Source organism: Protopterus annectens, chromosome 2.part1, assembly GCF_019279795.1.
Source record: "Protopterus annectens isolate FY-2018-M chromosome 2.part1, PAN1.0, whole genome shotgun sequence".
Lineage (NCBI taxonomy): Eukaryota > Metazoa > Chordata > Ceratodontiformes > Protopteridae > Protopterus > Protopterus annectens.
Window position 1 is genome coordinate 1,979,444,384 of NC_056729.1, and position 15,037 is coordinate 1,979,459,420.

A 15,037-nucleotide genomic window follows, 5' to 3' on the forward strand; every position below is an offset into this window, starting at 1 on the left:
CAACTCTGGGTTATTACATTAGCTCTGTATAGTCCACTACAAGTCTAACACTAAGCTAGTAATGGCAGAGTATTCAAAAGTCCATTTTATCTTGATATAGGCTGAGATGTTCACATCGGAATGCATTCATTTCATACTCTGCTACAGACTTGGCTTATGTTATGATATACAGAATATAAATGTTTTGTTTTTTCCCCCCACACAGCATGTAGGCTGTGATAACATCTTGAGTTCTGATGCAAAGGAAGACAGATGCCGTGTCTGTGGGGGTGATGGAAGCACTTGTGAAACTATTGAAGAATTTTTCAATGATTCACTTCCCAGAGGAGGTAGGTGTACATATTAAGGAGGCAGTCTGTTACCGTAACTTTTTCCCAATGTCTTATTTCCAGTAGATATATGTTTAAACTGTTGTATTTGTTTAACAAGTATACTTTGTTTACGAAATTAACAGCCTTAAAAGCTTTGACAACTTACAGGGCCATATTTCAAAAAGACAGATGCATTTTGGTGACTTTCCTTTTAAACTTCTAAGTCATTCTTCTGTGATTGGTAGTTTAAACAAACTTCACAGTCACTTTGTAGAACATGTGCACATTTCATTATATTAATGGCAGTATAGCTGAGTTATCTTTCATTTTGAATATCTGTAACAGACACAATTTTAGGTTACTAAAATCTTGCCCTTCTGAGCACATGTTTGGGAGGTCAAATTGGCTAATTGCTCAGCAGACAGTAGCAGAACACAAAAAGTACAGTTGGATACACTTACCATAAATGTAGATGTTCGAGTGTATTCACTGTTGCCGTTATTGCATTTGGGTTATCTGCTTGCAGGTAGCCCTCAGTCGGCCTGATTAACAAAGTCTTGGGTCCTGCTTTGGTTGCTGTCCCTTCTTCCATGACGTCAGGTCGTCAGGGGTATAAAACATGCAGCCGACGCCTTTACATCAGTTTTTCTTGCCTCAAATGTCAGGTGCCCCCCTAATGGGAAGCAGTTAAATATAAAAGCCAAAGATATACCTCCAACAAAAAAGCAAATACACCAAAAAGGCTTTTAAGCATAGTAAAGGAAAGTAGAGGTATAGCCCAAAGAAGTTAGGTGGCTGGAGGGAGGGTAACCAGGACTGCAACAGTGAATACACGCGAACATCTACATTTATGGTAAGTGTACACAACTGTACTATGTTTTTCATGTTTCACTGTTGCAGCCATTACATTTGGGTAGATTCCCAAAGCTATGGCTGGGAGGAGGAATTTAGATAGCATTAGGGCCAGCTATAAGGCCCTGCAAGACTGCAGTGGCAAAGCCAGCTCTGGATTTAGAGAAAATTGGCAAATGATAATGCTTGGTGAAAGTATGTACAGAACTCCAGGTAGCAGCTTCTAGGATATCCCTGGTAAGGACGCCTCTGAGAAAGGCTGTTGAGGTAGATGCAGCCTTGGTGGAGAGAGGTCTGATCCCCTGGGGGATAGGTTTTCCATGGTGCTTATAGCAGAACTGAATGCAATGGCTTATCCATTTAGAAATGGTTTGCTTTGAAATAGCCTTCCCCTCTGCCCCTGCAGCAAATGCCACCAGCAGTTGTGCAGATTTCCTTTGAGGTTTAGTCCTGTCCAAGTAGAATCTAAGTTGTCTGTGCACATCTAAGGAATGCAGTATCCGTTCCCCTTTATTCTGTGGATTGGGAAAGAAGGTTGGCAAATGAATGAACTGATTAAGAGCCACACTGGCTACCACCTTGGGCATGAAGGATGGATTGGTTCTGAAGGACACCCTGTCTGCATGAAAGATGATGAAAGGCTCCACTGCCATAAGGGCCTGTAATTCAGATACCCTTCTAGCTGAAGTGATTGATAAAAGGAAAGCTGTTTTCCAAGAAAGAAATTTTAAGTCTGCAGTAGCAGCTGGCTCGAAAGGAGGTAGAGTGAGTTTCTCCAAGACAAAGTTAAGGTCCCAGCCTGGGGTTGGAGCTCCCCTGGGTGGTCTCAAATTTTTGGCCCCTCTGAGGAACTGCTTCAGCAGTGGATGAGAGAAGAGGGGAGGTTCTGTGTTATAGTGAGCTGAAATGGCTGAGGCATGGATTTTAATGGAGGAAAAAGACAGGCCCTTGTGAAGCATTTCAGTTAAGTATTGTAAAATCAGAGATAAATTGGGCGCTGCTGTGCTCATCCCTTGAGATTGGTTCCAGGCACAGAATCTTTTAGTACTAGACCTCCTTGCCTCTAAAATGATATCCATCACAGGTTTGCTGAGGGATGGTAAAGGAGAGATTAAGTAATTAGCCAGGCTGCAAGGTTCAGTGTTAGAAGCTGAGGGTGCAGAATCTGGTTCTCCTGCTAAGACAGCAGGGAAGGAGTCTGAGGCAGGTGCCATGGAGATAACCGTGACACACTGAGCAGGAGGGGGTACCAGTGTTGGCGCGGCCAGTCTGGAGCAATCAAAATCATCCTTGGTTTGTTTTGTTTGATTTTTAATAGTACTTTGGAGAGCAGAGGCAGAGGGGGCAAGGCATAGACTGATAGGTTTTTCCAGCTGAAGGACAGAGCATCCACTTTCCAGGCATGTTTGTGGGGAGTCCTTGTGCAAAATTTGTCCAATTGGTAGTTCTGGGGAGAGGCAAACAGGTCTATATCTGGGCTTCCCCATTTGCTTGTCAACATGTTGAAAATCCTTGGTTCCAGTTTCCAGTGGTTTGGGTCCATGAGGTTTCTGCTTAGTCCATCTGCCAGTGTATTTAATTTTCCTGGCAGGAATTGAGCTTGTAGGAGCACTTGGTAGCTCAAGGCTGTGTTGCACAATGCCTTGGCTAGTCTGCACAGGGGCTAAGAATGTGTACCCCCCTGCTTGTTTATGTACCACATAACAGTGGTGTTGTCTGTCTTTACCATTAGTTGTCCTGGAAGAATGTGGTCCTTGAAGGCTGTCAGAGCATTCTGTACAGCTAACATTTCTTTTTGATTGATATGCAAGTGCATTTGACTTGGGTTCCATTTGCCCTGAGTGCACTTCCCTGCCAGGTGAGCCCCCCATGCATAGTCTGATGCGTCTGTTGTTAGGGTTTGGGCGGCCGGGGGTGGTGTGAAAGGTAGTCCCTTGTTTTGGTGGCAGGCCTCTGCCCACCAAAGGAACTCTAGGCGTAGGCAAGGTATGATAGGAATCATTGTTTCCACGTCTTGAGAATGTTAACACCATAGGCTTTTTAGATACCACTGTAGTTTCCTCATATGCAGTCTTGCATATGGAATTAGAAGAATGCAGGAGGCCATGAACCCCAAGGCTTGCAGTATTTGTCTTGCAGATAGCAGGGTTTTTGTGGCCACTTGGTGCAATCTTTTGCATCTAGAGGTTATAATAAAGAGATTTTGAATAACAGTTTTAAGAGACTGTTTAATGGCTATAAGAACATGGGTCTCAAATATTTTGTTCCACATGGTTCCATTGTCAATTTGTATAATAAATTATGTGACATAAAGGAGACTATATATTTTGTGACTACTTTTGGCTCTTTTACTGATGTATTTGTAAAGATTGTTAGGCAATTTTGGAACTATTTATGTTCCTTAAGTAATGTACAACATTGGTTGAAGCTAAATTTACAATTTTCATATCGTAGGGGTAAAAGTATTAAAGATTTTTTAGTTAAGAGTAAATTTAGTCTACCCCCCCCTTGTGTTGTACAAAGATCTTACTAAGATAGGCACATTTGGCTGTGGGAAATGTAAGGCCTGTAAATTTATTGTGCCTTTTTTTGATTTAATTAATAATATAAAATTTACTACAAAGAATTTTTTTAATTGTAATACAGTAGGTGTGATTTATTGTTTACAATGTCCATGTAAAAAGTTTTATATTGGGGAGACTAAAAGGGCATTTAAGTTAAGACTTCTAGAACATATTAGAGATATAAATAATTGTAAGGAAGATAGCCCTGTAGCTTCACATTTTGCACAGTTTCATGGGGGCATAAGCAATTATCTTAAAGCGACTGTTTTAGAGCAAGTTTGTCTACCTGTAACTTATAAAGTAGATATTAAGTCTGTTTTAATAAAAAAAAGAAGCAATGTATATTTTAAAATTTAAAACAATGTCTCCATATGGATTAAATGAAGAGTTTAATTGGAAAGCATTGCTTAATTGATTGCTAATGCTGAATGGTTAATTAACAGTTGTAATTGTGTATATATATATATGGTCACAGTTTTTACTTGTATTATACTTCTTGAAGGCTTTTGGCCGAGACGTCAGCGAAGAAAGCTTTTTATTAAATTTTTCGGTGGAACTTGTGGTTGTTGCTTTTTTTCATCGTGTTCCAGGGTGCTGTTGTATCTTTTTTTTGTGGCCACTTGTTTGAAGTAGGTCATCAAATGAATTTGTTTCTCTGGTGTGAGGTAAGCCATCTGGGAAGTTGTATTCAAGCTTGCTCCCAGGAATATAATTTGTTGACAGGGTACCAGGTGTGATTTCTTTTCGTTTATGGTGTACCCCAGACAAGTTAGAACCCTTTGTACAATGGCCAGATGATTCAAAAGTATGTCCAGGCTTTCTGCCTGAATTAGACAATCGTCCAGGTATGGGTATATTTGAATATTTCTTTGCCTGCAAAATGCAATAACTGGAGCTAGGCACTTTGTGAATACCCTGGGCGCAGTAGATAAGCCAAAGAGCAATGCAGAGAACTGATAGTGCGTGTAGCCTGCTTTGAAGCGTAGGTATCTTCTGCAAGATTCCCTGACTGGGATGTGCAGGTATGCTTCTTTTAAATCTAGTGTTGCCATCCAGCCATCTTTGCATAGCATAGGAAGTAATTGGTGAAGAGTCAGCATCTTGAATTTTGGAATCTCCAAAAAAAGTGTTTAGAGTAGACAGGTCCAGGATAGGACGCCATGAATTGTCTTTTCTGGGTACCAGAAAAAGTCTTGAGTAGAAACCTTGTCCCTTTTCCTCTTCTGGTACCATTTGAATAGCACCCATGCTTAAGAGAGAAAGTACTTGTTTTTGGGCCTCTGCCCACTGATATGGGGGTAGGTCCGGCCACCCGCTTGGTGTTGGCAACGTGTGGAAGTGAAATCTGTATCCTTGGGACACTATATTTAAAACCTATTTGTCCTGGGTAATGAGTTCCCAATTCTTTGCTTGAAGAGCAATCTTTCTCCCCAAAGGGGCAGTCAGTTGGTAAGTGCTTGGAAATTTTAAAAGGAAGTCATTGAGACAGTTTACCATAGGGGAGTCTTATTATTCCCAGATTTGGAAGTGGAGGCCCCGCACTGCTTAGTTCTGTGTGTCCCCTGGGACTGAAACCTGGGTTTTTTGCTGTGTCTGGGTTTGGCTTGAGAAGACCTGGAAGGGTTTGGAAAGGACCAATTCTTAGAGAGCCAGTGCCTACTAAATCTAGGAGGCTGAACTTGTAACAAATATTTAACAGTTTGCATAGATTTAGCTTTATCTTCCATCTTTTTAAGAGCTTCCTCAGCTTTGTTGCCAAACAGGCGGTCCTGATTTAAAGGAGCATCCAACAATTTAGCTTTAACATGATCAGGCAAAGATTGCTCCTTAAGCCAAGCATGCCTTCTGAGCACAGACCCATTAAAAGCAGCCCTGCAAGAGGCCTCTAATGAATCAAAACCACATTGCAAAGTATGTTTTCCATCTTGTTCAGCAGATTGCATTAAATCCTGTAATTATTTATTTTCCACACAGTCAGGAATCAGCATCATTTTCTGTTTAAGCAGTCCAATAACATGTTGCTGATACTTTAACATATGAAACTGGAAGTTTAAAGCCCTAATTGCCAAGGTTGCAGAAGAGTAAACCTTCATACCCCATCTATCCAGCGCCCTGGAGTCTCTATCAGAAGGGGTAGGATTTTTAGCAGTATAAGCCTTAATGCCCTTGGGCCCCTGTGAAATAATCACTGGATCTGCAATAGGATTTTTAAAAAGGAACTTGTGGGACTCAGGGACCCTGTACTGTCTGTCAGGTTTTCTGGGAGCAGGAGGCAGGGAATCAGGGGCCAAACTAGATTCCGAAAAACCATCATCAACAATGTCTAGTACAGGAGGAATAGCTAAAGGCCTATGCTGAGGTAGGAGAAGGAAATCCCTAAGCCTCTTTTCTGAATCAGAAAAATCCTGGCTTTCCCAGTGGAAATGCTCCCTTAGAGTATGTAACGTTATCCCAAAAGAAAAATCCTCAGGAGGGGAAGCAGAGGGAATGGAGTCATTTGCATCAGAATCTTCGTAAGTAGATAAGGGCAAATCCAGGTCATCAGAAGAATCAGAAAAAACAGAATCCTAATCAGAAGAGTCATAATCAACTTCAGTCCTAGGTCTCTTAGGGGGGGGGGGTGTGGCTACCCCTGATTAGAGTTATTAGATCTTCAGCCTTTCTTATCATTTGTTTTTTAGGCATAAAGGCCTGGGCGTCATTTTTTAGGCATGGATCGAGATTTAGGCCTAAGTAAAGAAGGGGGCGTCGGTTTAATATGCAGGTCCGTAGGCCTGAATACACCCTCAGAAGCCGGTGCCTGCACAGCGGCTCTGGACCCATCCAAGGTAGAGACATCCGCGGGTTCCATAGTTGAAGCATCTCACGGCATACTGGACTCCGAATGGGTCTCATTCGAGGCCTGCTAATCAGAAGTAGCGGGTATCAGGGGCTGTGAAAGCACCTCACTGAGTACCGGCGAACTGGCGACTGGCTTAGGAAAAGCATCGTCAGCAATTTTGGACCTCAGTGGCCTGTCTCTGTCTTTATCTTTGCATTTTTTTGGAATCCTGGTAATCGGATGGCTAACCGACGACATTTCTGGATAATTAAACCGAAAGCCAAAATATTTAGAGGCGAAAATATACCGACGGAAGATAGTGCATTGATTAAATAAAGCACAAAACCGACAGCAAGGTACTTCGTGGTCAGGGCATAGGCAAGGAATACAGTACGAAAGAAAATCTTTATGAGGTATTTGCTTTCCACAAGTAATGCAATTATTAACTTTTACTGACATCGGTAAGGAGCAAGAAAAAGTTTCCTCAATGGTGTACTTAGCTTTAGTTGTAGACTTCTGAAACTTGAAACCAAAAATTTCAGGAATCGGCCGACCAGCACTTGCAAACTGCTTCTGCTTCGGGCACCGCACAGCAAGAAAGACTGGTGTAATGGCATCGGCTACATGTTTTATACCTCTGACGACCTGACGTCATGGAAGAAGGAACAGCAACCAATGCAGGACCCAAGACTTTGTAATCAGACTGACTGAGGCCTACCTGCAAGTAGATAACCCAAATGTAATGACTGTAACAGTGAAACACGAAGAACATCTTTGTTCTATTTTGGACCATTTTGGTCTGTTGCCCTAATCTTACTGTTTATTTGCTTCCCCTGCCATGGTGGAGATTTACCTGAAGTTTATATTATATTGTTTCTCCTTATATGTTATGATGGCAGGTATTTTATTTTCCACACTTCTGCAGGGCTGCATTTTATAGTGTTAGAAAGCTTTGTTTGCATTAAGGAGGTCAAGTACTGGTGTTTCCTCCAGTAGTGGGATAGAAGGTGAGCCTCTGTCCCGCAGGACTTGCTTATACTTATAACTTTGGTGTAAGAGATTTGCCTTTTCTTTTGAAGGGTCAGCAACCCATCGCATGTGGGAAACATGAAGACTACATAGTCTACGTGATTTCTGTCTGTTGAAAAACTTGTTGTATTTGTATCCATGTGCATTTTGTATGTATTAAATGTTAGTATGCAGTTTTTGGGGTTGTTTTGTTGTACCCATCATGTTTGAAGAATCAAACTAAGAGCTGGATTGACTAAGTTACATACAAGAGGTTAGTTAGGAAATGAAAAAAATTATTACAGTTGGAACTATATTCATTACATAATCTGTAAGACGAATTGCCACTAAGAGATCTTCAATAGTAAGCTAATTAGGTGTGGGAGAGGAGTACTAATTAGGTGTGGGAGAGGAGTACAGACAGGAAGTTAGGGAAAAGACTTGTTTGAAGCCTATATGTCATTTTTGTAAGATGTTACAGACCAAATTGTTTTCCAAATGCAGTTAAAAACTGGTACATTGGACAACTAAAGCAGTAAAGTATGTTATCTCAAGTTATATGAAAAAACATCTTGTTCAAAATAGGTATGATTGATTTAATTGTGTTAGCTGATAGTACAGGCAGGCTTATCTAGCTAAGTGACTTCATTTATATTTTTGTTAGGAAGGTACATGGTTCTGCACCACTTAGGACTATTGCACTTTTTGAAACCTGTATGCTTTTTGTAGAAGAAATTTTTGAAATATCCAAGTAATTACTGTGAATGCAGTAGGAATACAGAAACGAATTCACAACTGCTAGTGGAATGTCACATTTCTTGAACACGTTAGTTTTTGCATTATTATACCATGTTTGCAATAAAGTAAGTAAATGTTTTAATATTTTAATGCTGCAAAACTTAGATCTGATCTTGTCATTTTCATTTGTTCCTCAACTGATGGGTCTTGGGTCCGTCCTTGGATCCATCTTGGCCACATTTACTAGACTCTTGAATTAAATTCTCGTGCTCCTCACTTTACCCATAATGCCCCAGTTACCCTGCAGTACCTCAGATATCGTTTGCTGCCATGTCTCTGCAGACACAAATCCTTCTCATTGACCTTTAGGGTGTATATTTTTTTTGCCAGTAAGTGTGACTTGTTTTCTAATGTCCTTGTAGTTCCATCTTCCTCCCTTACCGTAATTTTTCGTGTTCTGTCATGTCATGTCTAAGTTTTATTTCTCTCTTCATTCTTCTCCTACCTTAGCCTGTATCCTCAGTAGTTCTCTGTAACATTGTTCGTACTTTATTACTTTCCTCTTATCTATTTCTTCCTACCCTTCAGAGGATAATCTTTTTCTACTGTCGTTGGTGGTTTCCAAAAAAAAAAAACACTAACTTAAAAACACTGGGTTTATAAAATTTACTTCTTGTGGGCATAAGATCCCCAGTTCTGATGCCCACAGGGAGTGCGTTTATTGTCTGGGTGCTGCCCACTTAGAGAAAGAGTGCACAATTTGTGCGGGGTTCAACACTAGGGCTGTTAGCAACTGGTGTAACAACTTGGCCCTAAAAGGCCTGTTACCTTCTTCTCCTCTCTCAATTCCTGCTTCAGGGGCTCAAACCCCACAAAAAAACTTAGGCCGTCTTCGGAGGCCAAAGAATCCAGGAAGTGGTCTCCCACCCATTCTCCAAAATCAACTCCAATTTCAGAGCCTCCTGTTAAAGTACAGAAAAAGTCAGATCTGACACCCTTGGATCTGATGCTTACCAAGTCAAAGTCTCCCTGGACCTGGTCCCCAAGTTCTCATCAAAGCCTGTATATGCTCATCTCCACTTTTCCTACCTGCAATAGACTCTGAGGAGCGTGCCCCAGCTCCAGTCTACTACTTCCTCCATCAGCTCCTCCAGGGGCCTTTCCAAAGCCAACATGGATAGGTTGATGAGAAAGTTCCTCAGAGCTCAGATTCAGATGGGGGTTATCCAGGCTTTGTCTCCCATCGGATCTGTGAGCCTCCTTTCTGTTTCCTACACTGTAATTTCTCCTTCTCCATTCAGTGATTTTGGAACCCTTGGATCCAAGAACCCGGAGAGTGTCTGCATCGGATCTGAAGACAGCTATGTTTTCGACTCCAACTGCAGCCCTGACTCATCCAGCAGTGATCCCCTTGGAACAGGATGACTGTTAGAGCTGAAGCATCACCGCTGGTTCTGGGTGGTTTGATTAAACTCTGAGGTTGTCTGAGCCATCCCTATCCCCTCAGGTCTTCTGCATTGGACAGCTCAGGTCTAACTACCACCTTGAGACAGGGATCTTGGCAGGGTTAGGGCATGGTGGTATCAGGGTCTTCGGCTCCAGTGTGTCCAACTATGGCTTCTCCCAGATCTTTTGCCTTTGAGGTGGTGGAGAGGGCCTTCTCTCATCTGAGAGACATGACCACTCTTTTTTTTTTGGATCCTACAGCCCTCCCACCATCGGATCCAAGCTCTGATCCTCACAGACTAACCCATAGAGACAGCTATCCCGATCAAGCATCCAGACAGTCCCTCTCAAGGACTTTCCCCTCTTTTTGTGCACCTCTGCAAAAAAGGACATTCCCTGAAAGAAAATGTGCAAGAGGAAGGATTTAGGTTCCCCTCAGGATTCGGTCACTGAAGACACTGACTTCAATGAAGGGGAGGGGCCCCGAAGGTCTCCACCAGAGGATGGCTCATTTGGAGGTGTCTTAGAAGTCCTCGGGTAGAAAGATGGATGGTCCTCTGATCCCGTTTCCCAGGAGGAGTCAGTCTTCCTGGAAGCTTTTGGGTCCAGCCTGTTTATGTCTTGAATGATCCCCTGATTGATGAGTTTATAGATGTAGTCTCTCACCGGCAAGAAAAGAAGTGGACACTGTAGAACCCATTCCCTGCTGTCCTGATAAATTTCTTAACCTTCCTAAGGACGGACCCCACTGGAGCAAGGGGGTCTCTGCTGATGCAGTGGTTGTGGCGACAGCCACTAAAAAAGAGCTGGCAGAGCAGAGCTCCTCTGTATATCCCCCTAACAGGGAGTCCAGGACATTGGACAGATTTGGAAGTGTATTTATGTCCCAGTAACCTTTGCCGTATGGTCAATGAACTGTTCCATTTCATCAGGCTGCAAAGGGATTTGACTAAAGAGCTTTCCAATTCCCTTTCCGGGTCCATGTCTGTGGAGGACCACAAAAAGCCTTTTTCACAGCTGGCCACCCTACAGTCCAACTGTAATCCATCCCTAAGGTTAATTTCCCATGCGGCTGAGGGAACCTCACAGGCGGAGGGTTCAGGCATAGCTGTAAGGAGACATGCCTGGATGCACTTGTGCAACTTTGCAGAGCCTGTCAAGTCTTCATTCATCAATGCTCCCTTTGATGGATAGTCCTTGTTTGGCCCGACTGTTAAGGAAATGCTTTCCTGGATTGAGCAAGATGGAAAGACCTTGTCTGCATTGGGGATCTGTTTTTCTAGCCCTCAGAAATCTGTTATCAGGAATCAGCAAGGAAGGATAAAAATTTGCTTCCGTAAGTCCCAGGGTCCTTTCCAAGACTACTGAGAGGATACCTCCCCCAGAGGCAGGGGGGAGGTTCTAATGGTAGATGCCACCCTCGCAGCAGAGGAGGCCTGCAAAACCAGGGTTTCCAAGACACCTTCTTGAATAAACATTTTTAGCTCTCCTGAACTCCTGACTGCTCATTTCTGGAAGTAGTTGGGGGCACTTCTCTCTTCACCCAGACTCCTGAGCATCAATCACAAAAGATACTTAGGTGAGGAAAATTATATTCAGAGGTTATTTCATACCATTTTCACAAATTCCCCCAAGCAAAAGGTAAAGGCTCCCCAGCATTTCCCCCATTCAGGCAGAGGCAGCAACTCTAGAAATTAAAAAGCTGCTAGACAAAAGAGTCATCCAGGAGGTCCCACCAAACAAGAAAGGATTCACAACCTACTCCAGATTCATTTTAGTGCCAAAGAAAACAGGGGACCTGAGACCAATTAAGGATCTCAGCATACAAAATCTGTTTATAAAGAACTCAATGTTCCGAATGGTCACACTTCAGTCCATTCTACCATTTCTATAAAAGGATGATTGGATGTGCTCCATTGATCTTCAGGATGTGTACTATCACTTTTCTAGGCACCCTATTATGATGTCGTAGATGCAGGTTGTCGAATGCTTCTTTTTTGAACTGAAAAGGGTGAAAAGGCAAAATAGCGAAGTGGCTTTTCAGCAAATTCTTTTCCTGGGAAAGAATTTGTTTGGCCGCTTTCGCTACTTTGCCTTTTCGACATTGTAGTGCGATCTCTGAGTTGGTATATTTAAGTAGGGGGTGTCGGGGGGGGGGGTGAAGCCCCCCACATTATGTAATGTTTTACAGTTTTTTTTTTTTGTTTGTTTTGGAACAGCAATGTTTTTTCCTTGGAAAAAAAATCTCTGTTCTGATGTTTCATCGGTGTAACCTTTCGCTTACATGGGGTCGATTATGTGTCATTCACTCTTCTGAGCATGTGATATCATAATATAGACCCTTTTTTTAATTATTTCTCCAAATCTTTTGAGTTTCTTATACCATGATGGGAATGGACCCCATTCCTAAGTCAAAGTATGATTAAAGTTCATGAAGTTAGTATTGTTTCAATATTTTTTATGTCAGCCAGGAGTGCTCTTGGCAACACCCGCAGTGTGCCCAGTAATGACTCCTTCTAAAATTCGTATGGAGTTACATGTATTGGTAACCAATCTAAATATGATTGTAGATTATTTTTTGTAGGATCCATTACTTCTGCTGCTATTGGGACTGTCTGGGTATCTTTCTTCCACTTTGCTCTCGTTTCTGCCTGCAAATCCTGATATTTTATGACTTTGTGTCTCTCTGTACGCTAGACACTGTAGTAACTGGGTGTGGCAATTTCAATGATCAATGCTACTTTTGCCTTCTTCTCATGGACCACTATATCCAGTTTTCTAGCATCTATTTTTTGAACTGTTGGTAATGGATGATCCCATGTAATGTAAACGTCATCATTTTCTATGATGCTTTGTGGCTGTGTTTCCACTGATGTCCTTCAAGGATGCATCTGCAGTCCTAACAAATGGGGTTGTCCTGTCGTCAGGCAGCCCTTCGGTCGGCCGGATTCCAAAGTCTGGGTCTGGCCTCGGCTGGTGTCGCACTTCACCCGACGTCATCTCTGCTGGTCTTCGGGTATAAAGGCATCAGCCGACGCCATTTTCCCCAGTCTTTCTTGCTGGCTCAAGCAGAAGCTGTTCGCAAGTGCCGGTCGGTCAGATCCAGAGATTACTACTACCGAATACAACTTCGAAGACTTCTAAAAGCTAAGTACCCCGTTGGGGACTCTTTCTTGCCTCAGCCGATGTCAGAAAAAGTAAATAACTGTTTAACTTGTGGGAAACAAATACCTCATAAAGATTTCCACTCTTACTGCTTACCTTGTTTAGGCCCAGACCACGACGTAGCAGCTTGTTTAGCCTGTGCTTCTTCAACCGACTAACGCTTAGGCCGGGTCGGAGTTTGCTGAACAGTTTTTCGCTCAGATTTTGCGTACATTATGCCGCCGGATCCTCCGACTACCCAAATTGTTAAAAACGCAAAGAAAAGGACCGACACTCGTGGTCCGCGGTTTCGTTCGAGACCACGGTAAAGAAAACCGGAAAGTGTCTCGGTTTCGGCCGAAACCGAGCAAACGGTTCAATCTACAGCCGAATCCATGACTACTACCGAGGCCCCTTCTACCCTAGCTGAATCGGCCTCTGAAATTTTGCCTACAACTGTGGTTTCTACAGAGTTATCGGACACCATCCCTTTGATGTCTCTACCCCAGCACGTGGTGCTGCTAGGCCTCCTGCAGCCATGTCTATAAAGGCCTTTGCCAGGGCTAAAGCAGCCAAAACTGCTAAATCAGTGCCTGTTAAGCCCCCCTCTCACAGGCCCAGCTCCAGTTCACAAATGCTTACTTTGGCAGAGGATCTCATCTCCTTAATAAGAGGATCCCAATCTCACCCAGACAGGGCCTCACAACCTCAGAAAAGAGACCCAGAGTAGAGCCCCTGAGCCAGGCTCCTCAGATGACTCTTCTGATGACTCAGACATTACAGACCATCCAGAGGCTTCTTTCTACTTATGAAGATTCTGATGCTGAAGAATCTATTCCTTCTGCCTCTCCACCAGAGGAATTTTCCTTTGGGGAAACCTTACATGCCATGCAGAGCAATTCCAATGGCAGGGACAAGATTTCTCAGATTCAAGGAAAAGGCTTAGGACCTTTTACACTTACCGCAGCATAGGCCCTTAGCTATACCTCCAGTTCTTCCTGTTGTGGATGATGCCTTTAATGATGTTTGCACTGCTCCTGATACTTTACCTCCAGCCCCTGCTAAGCCCGACAGGTTCTACAGGGTACCGGACACTCATCACCACTTATACAAGGCCCCTTTGCAGATCCGAGACTATCTCCCAGGGCCTAAGGCAGTAGCTTCGACCTCAGCAAAAACCCTCCCTTCTGATAGGGAATCCAGGTCCTTAGAGAGATGGGGTAAAAGTATACACCTCTGCTACTCTCTCAGCTAGAGCTTTGAACTGTCAGTTTCATATGATCCAATACCAAGAGTTTATGCTTGATCAGTTAACTAAGAAACTGTCCTCTGATGATTCCTTAGATAAGAAATATGTTCTAGAAATGGTGAATAACATTCAGCAGGTTAGTAACCATTCTTTAAAATGTGGCTATGATGCACTGGAGGCTTCATTTAGATCAGCCATGACTGGCACAGTTATAAGAAGGCATGCATGGTTGAAAGAGCAGGTCTTGCCGGATCATGTTAAAGCAAAGCTTTTAGATGCTCCTATGGACAAGGTCAGTCTATTTGGTTCTCCTGCCCAACAAGTAATGAAGAAAATGGAAGAGAAGGCAAAATCTGTACAAACAGTTAAAGATTTCTTACAGGTACAGCCCCCAAGGTTCAGCAGGAACTGGCCTTCCAAAAATTGGTCCTTTCCAGACTCCTCTAAAAGCCAGAGAGGCAGGAATAGACTTTCCAGAGGCAGAAATCAATCCAGAGGAGGTGCCTACAGGGAAGCCAGTGGCAAGGCAATAACCAACGAGCCACGGATACAACCACTACCACTGCAACAGGACAATCACAGTGACTTGGTTCTAACACCGCCTACCAGGGAACAAATTGTAGCACCCTTAGGCGGAAAGTTAGCATTATTTTCAAAAACTGGCTCTATATCACAAGAGACAACAAGATTTTGCAAACTATTGACCAAGGGTACAGGTTTCATTTCCACACCTTACCAGCAAAAGAGGAATGCCAAACCTGCCACCAAATCAAAAGTCAGAAGCCCTAAAACAAATAGCTCAATTAAAAAAGATGAGAGCTGTGGAAAGGGTACCACCTACAGAACAGGGCAAGGGATTTTACTCCAGACTCTTCCTAGTACCAAGAAAAGAAAACAGTTGGAG

General features: G+C 43.0%; 1 protein-coding gene across 1 annotated transcript in view; it reads left to right on the plus strand.

Annotated features, from left to right (window-relative positions):
- Positions 1-15,037, plus strand: part of ADAMTS6 (ADAM metallopeptidase with thrombospondin type 1 motif 6) — a 2,910,080-nt gene that overhangs the window by 1,762,260 nt on the left and 1,132,783 nt on the right. The window contains exon 9 of the mRNA XM_044063364.1: positions 206-329. Within this exon, the coding sequence (XP_043919299.1) occupies positions 206-329 (124 nt within the window). The remainder of the gene's footprint in view (positions 1-205; positions 330-15,037) is intronic.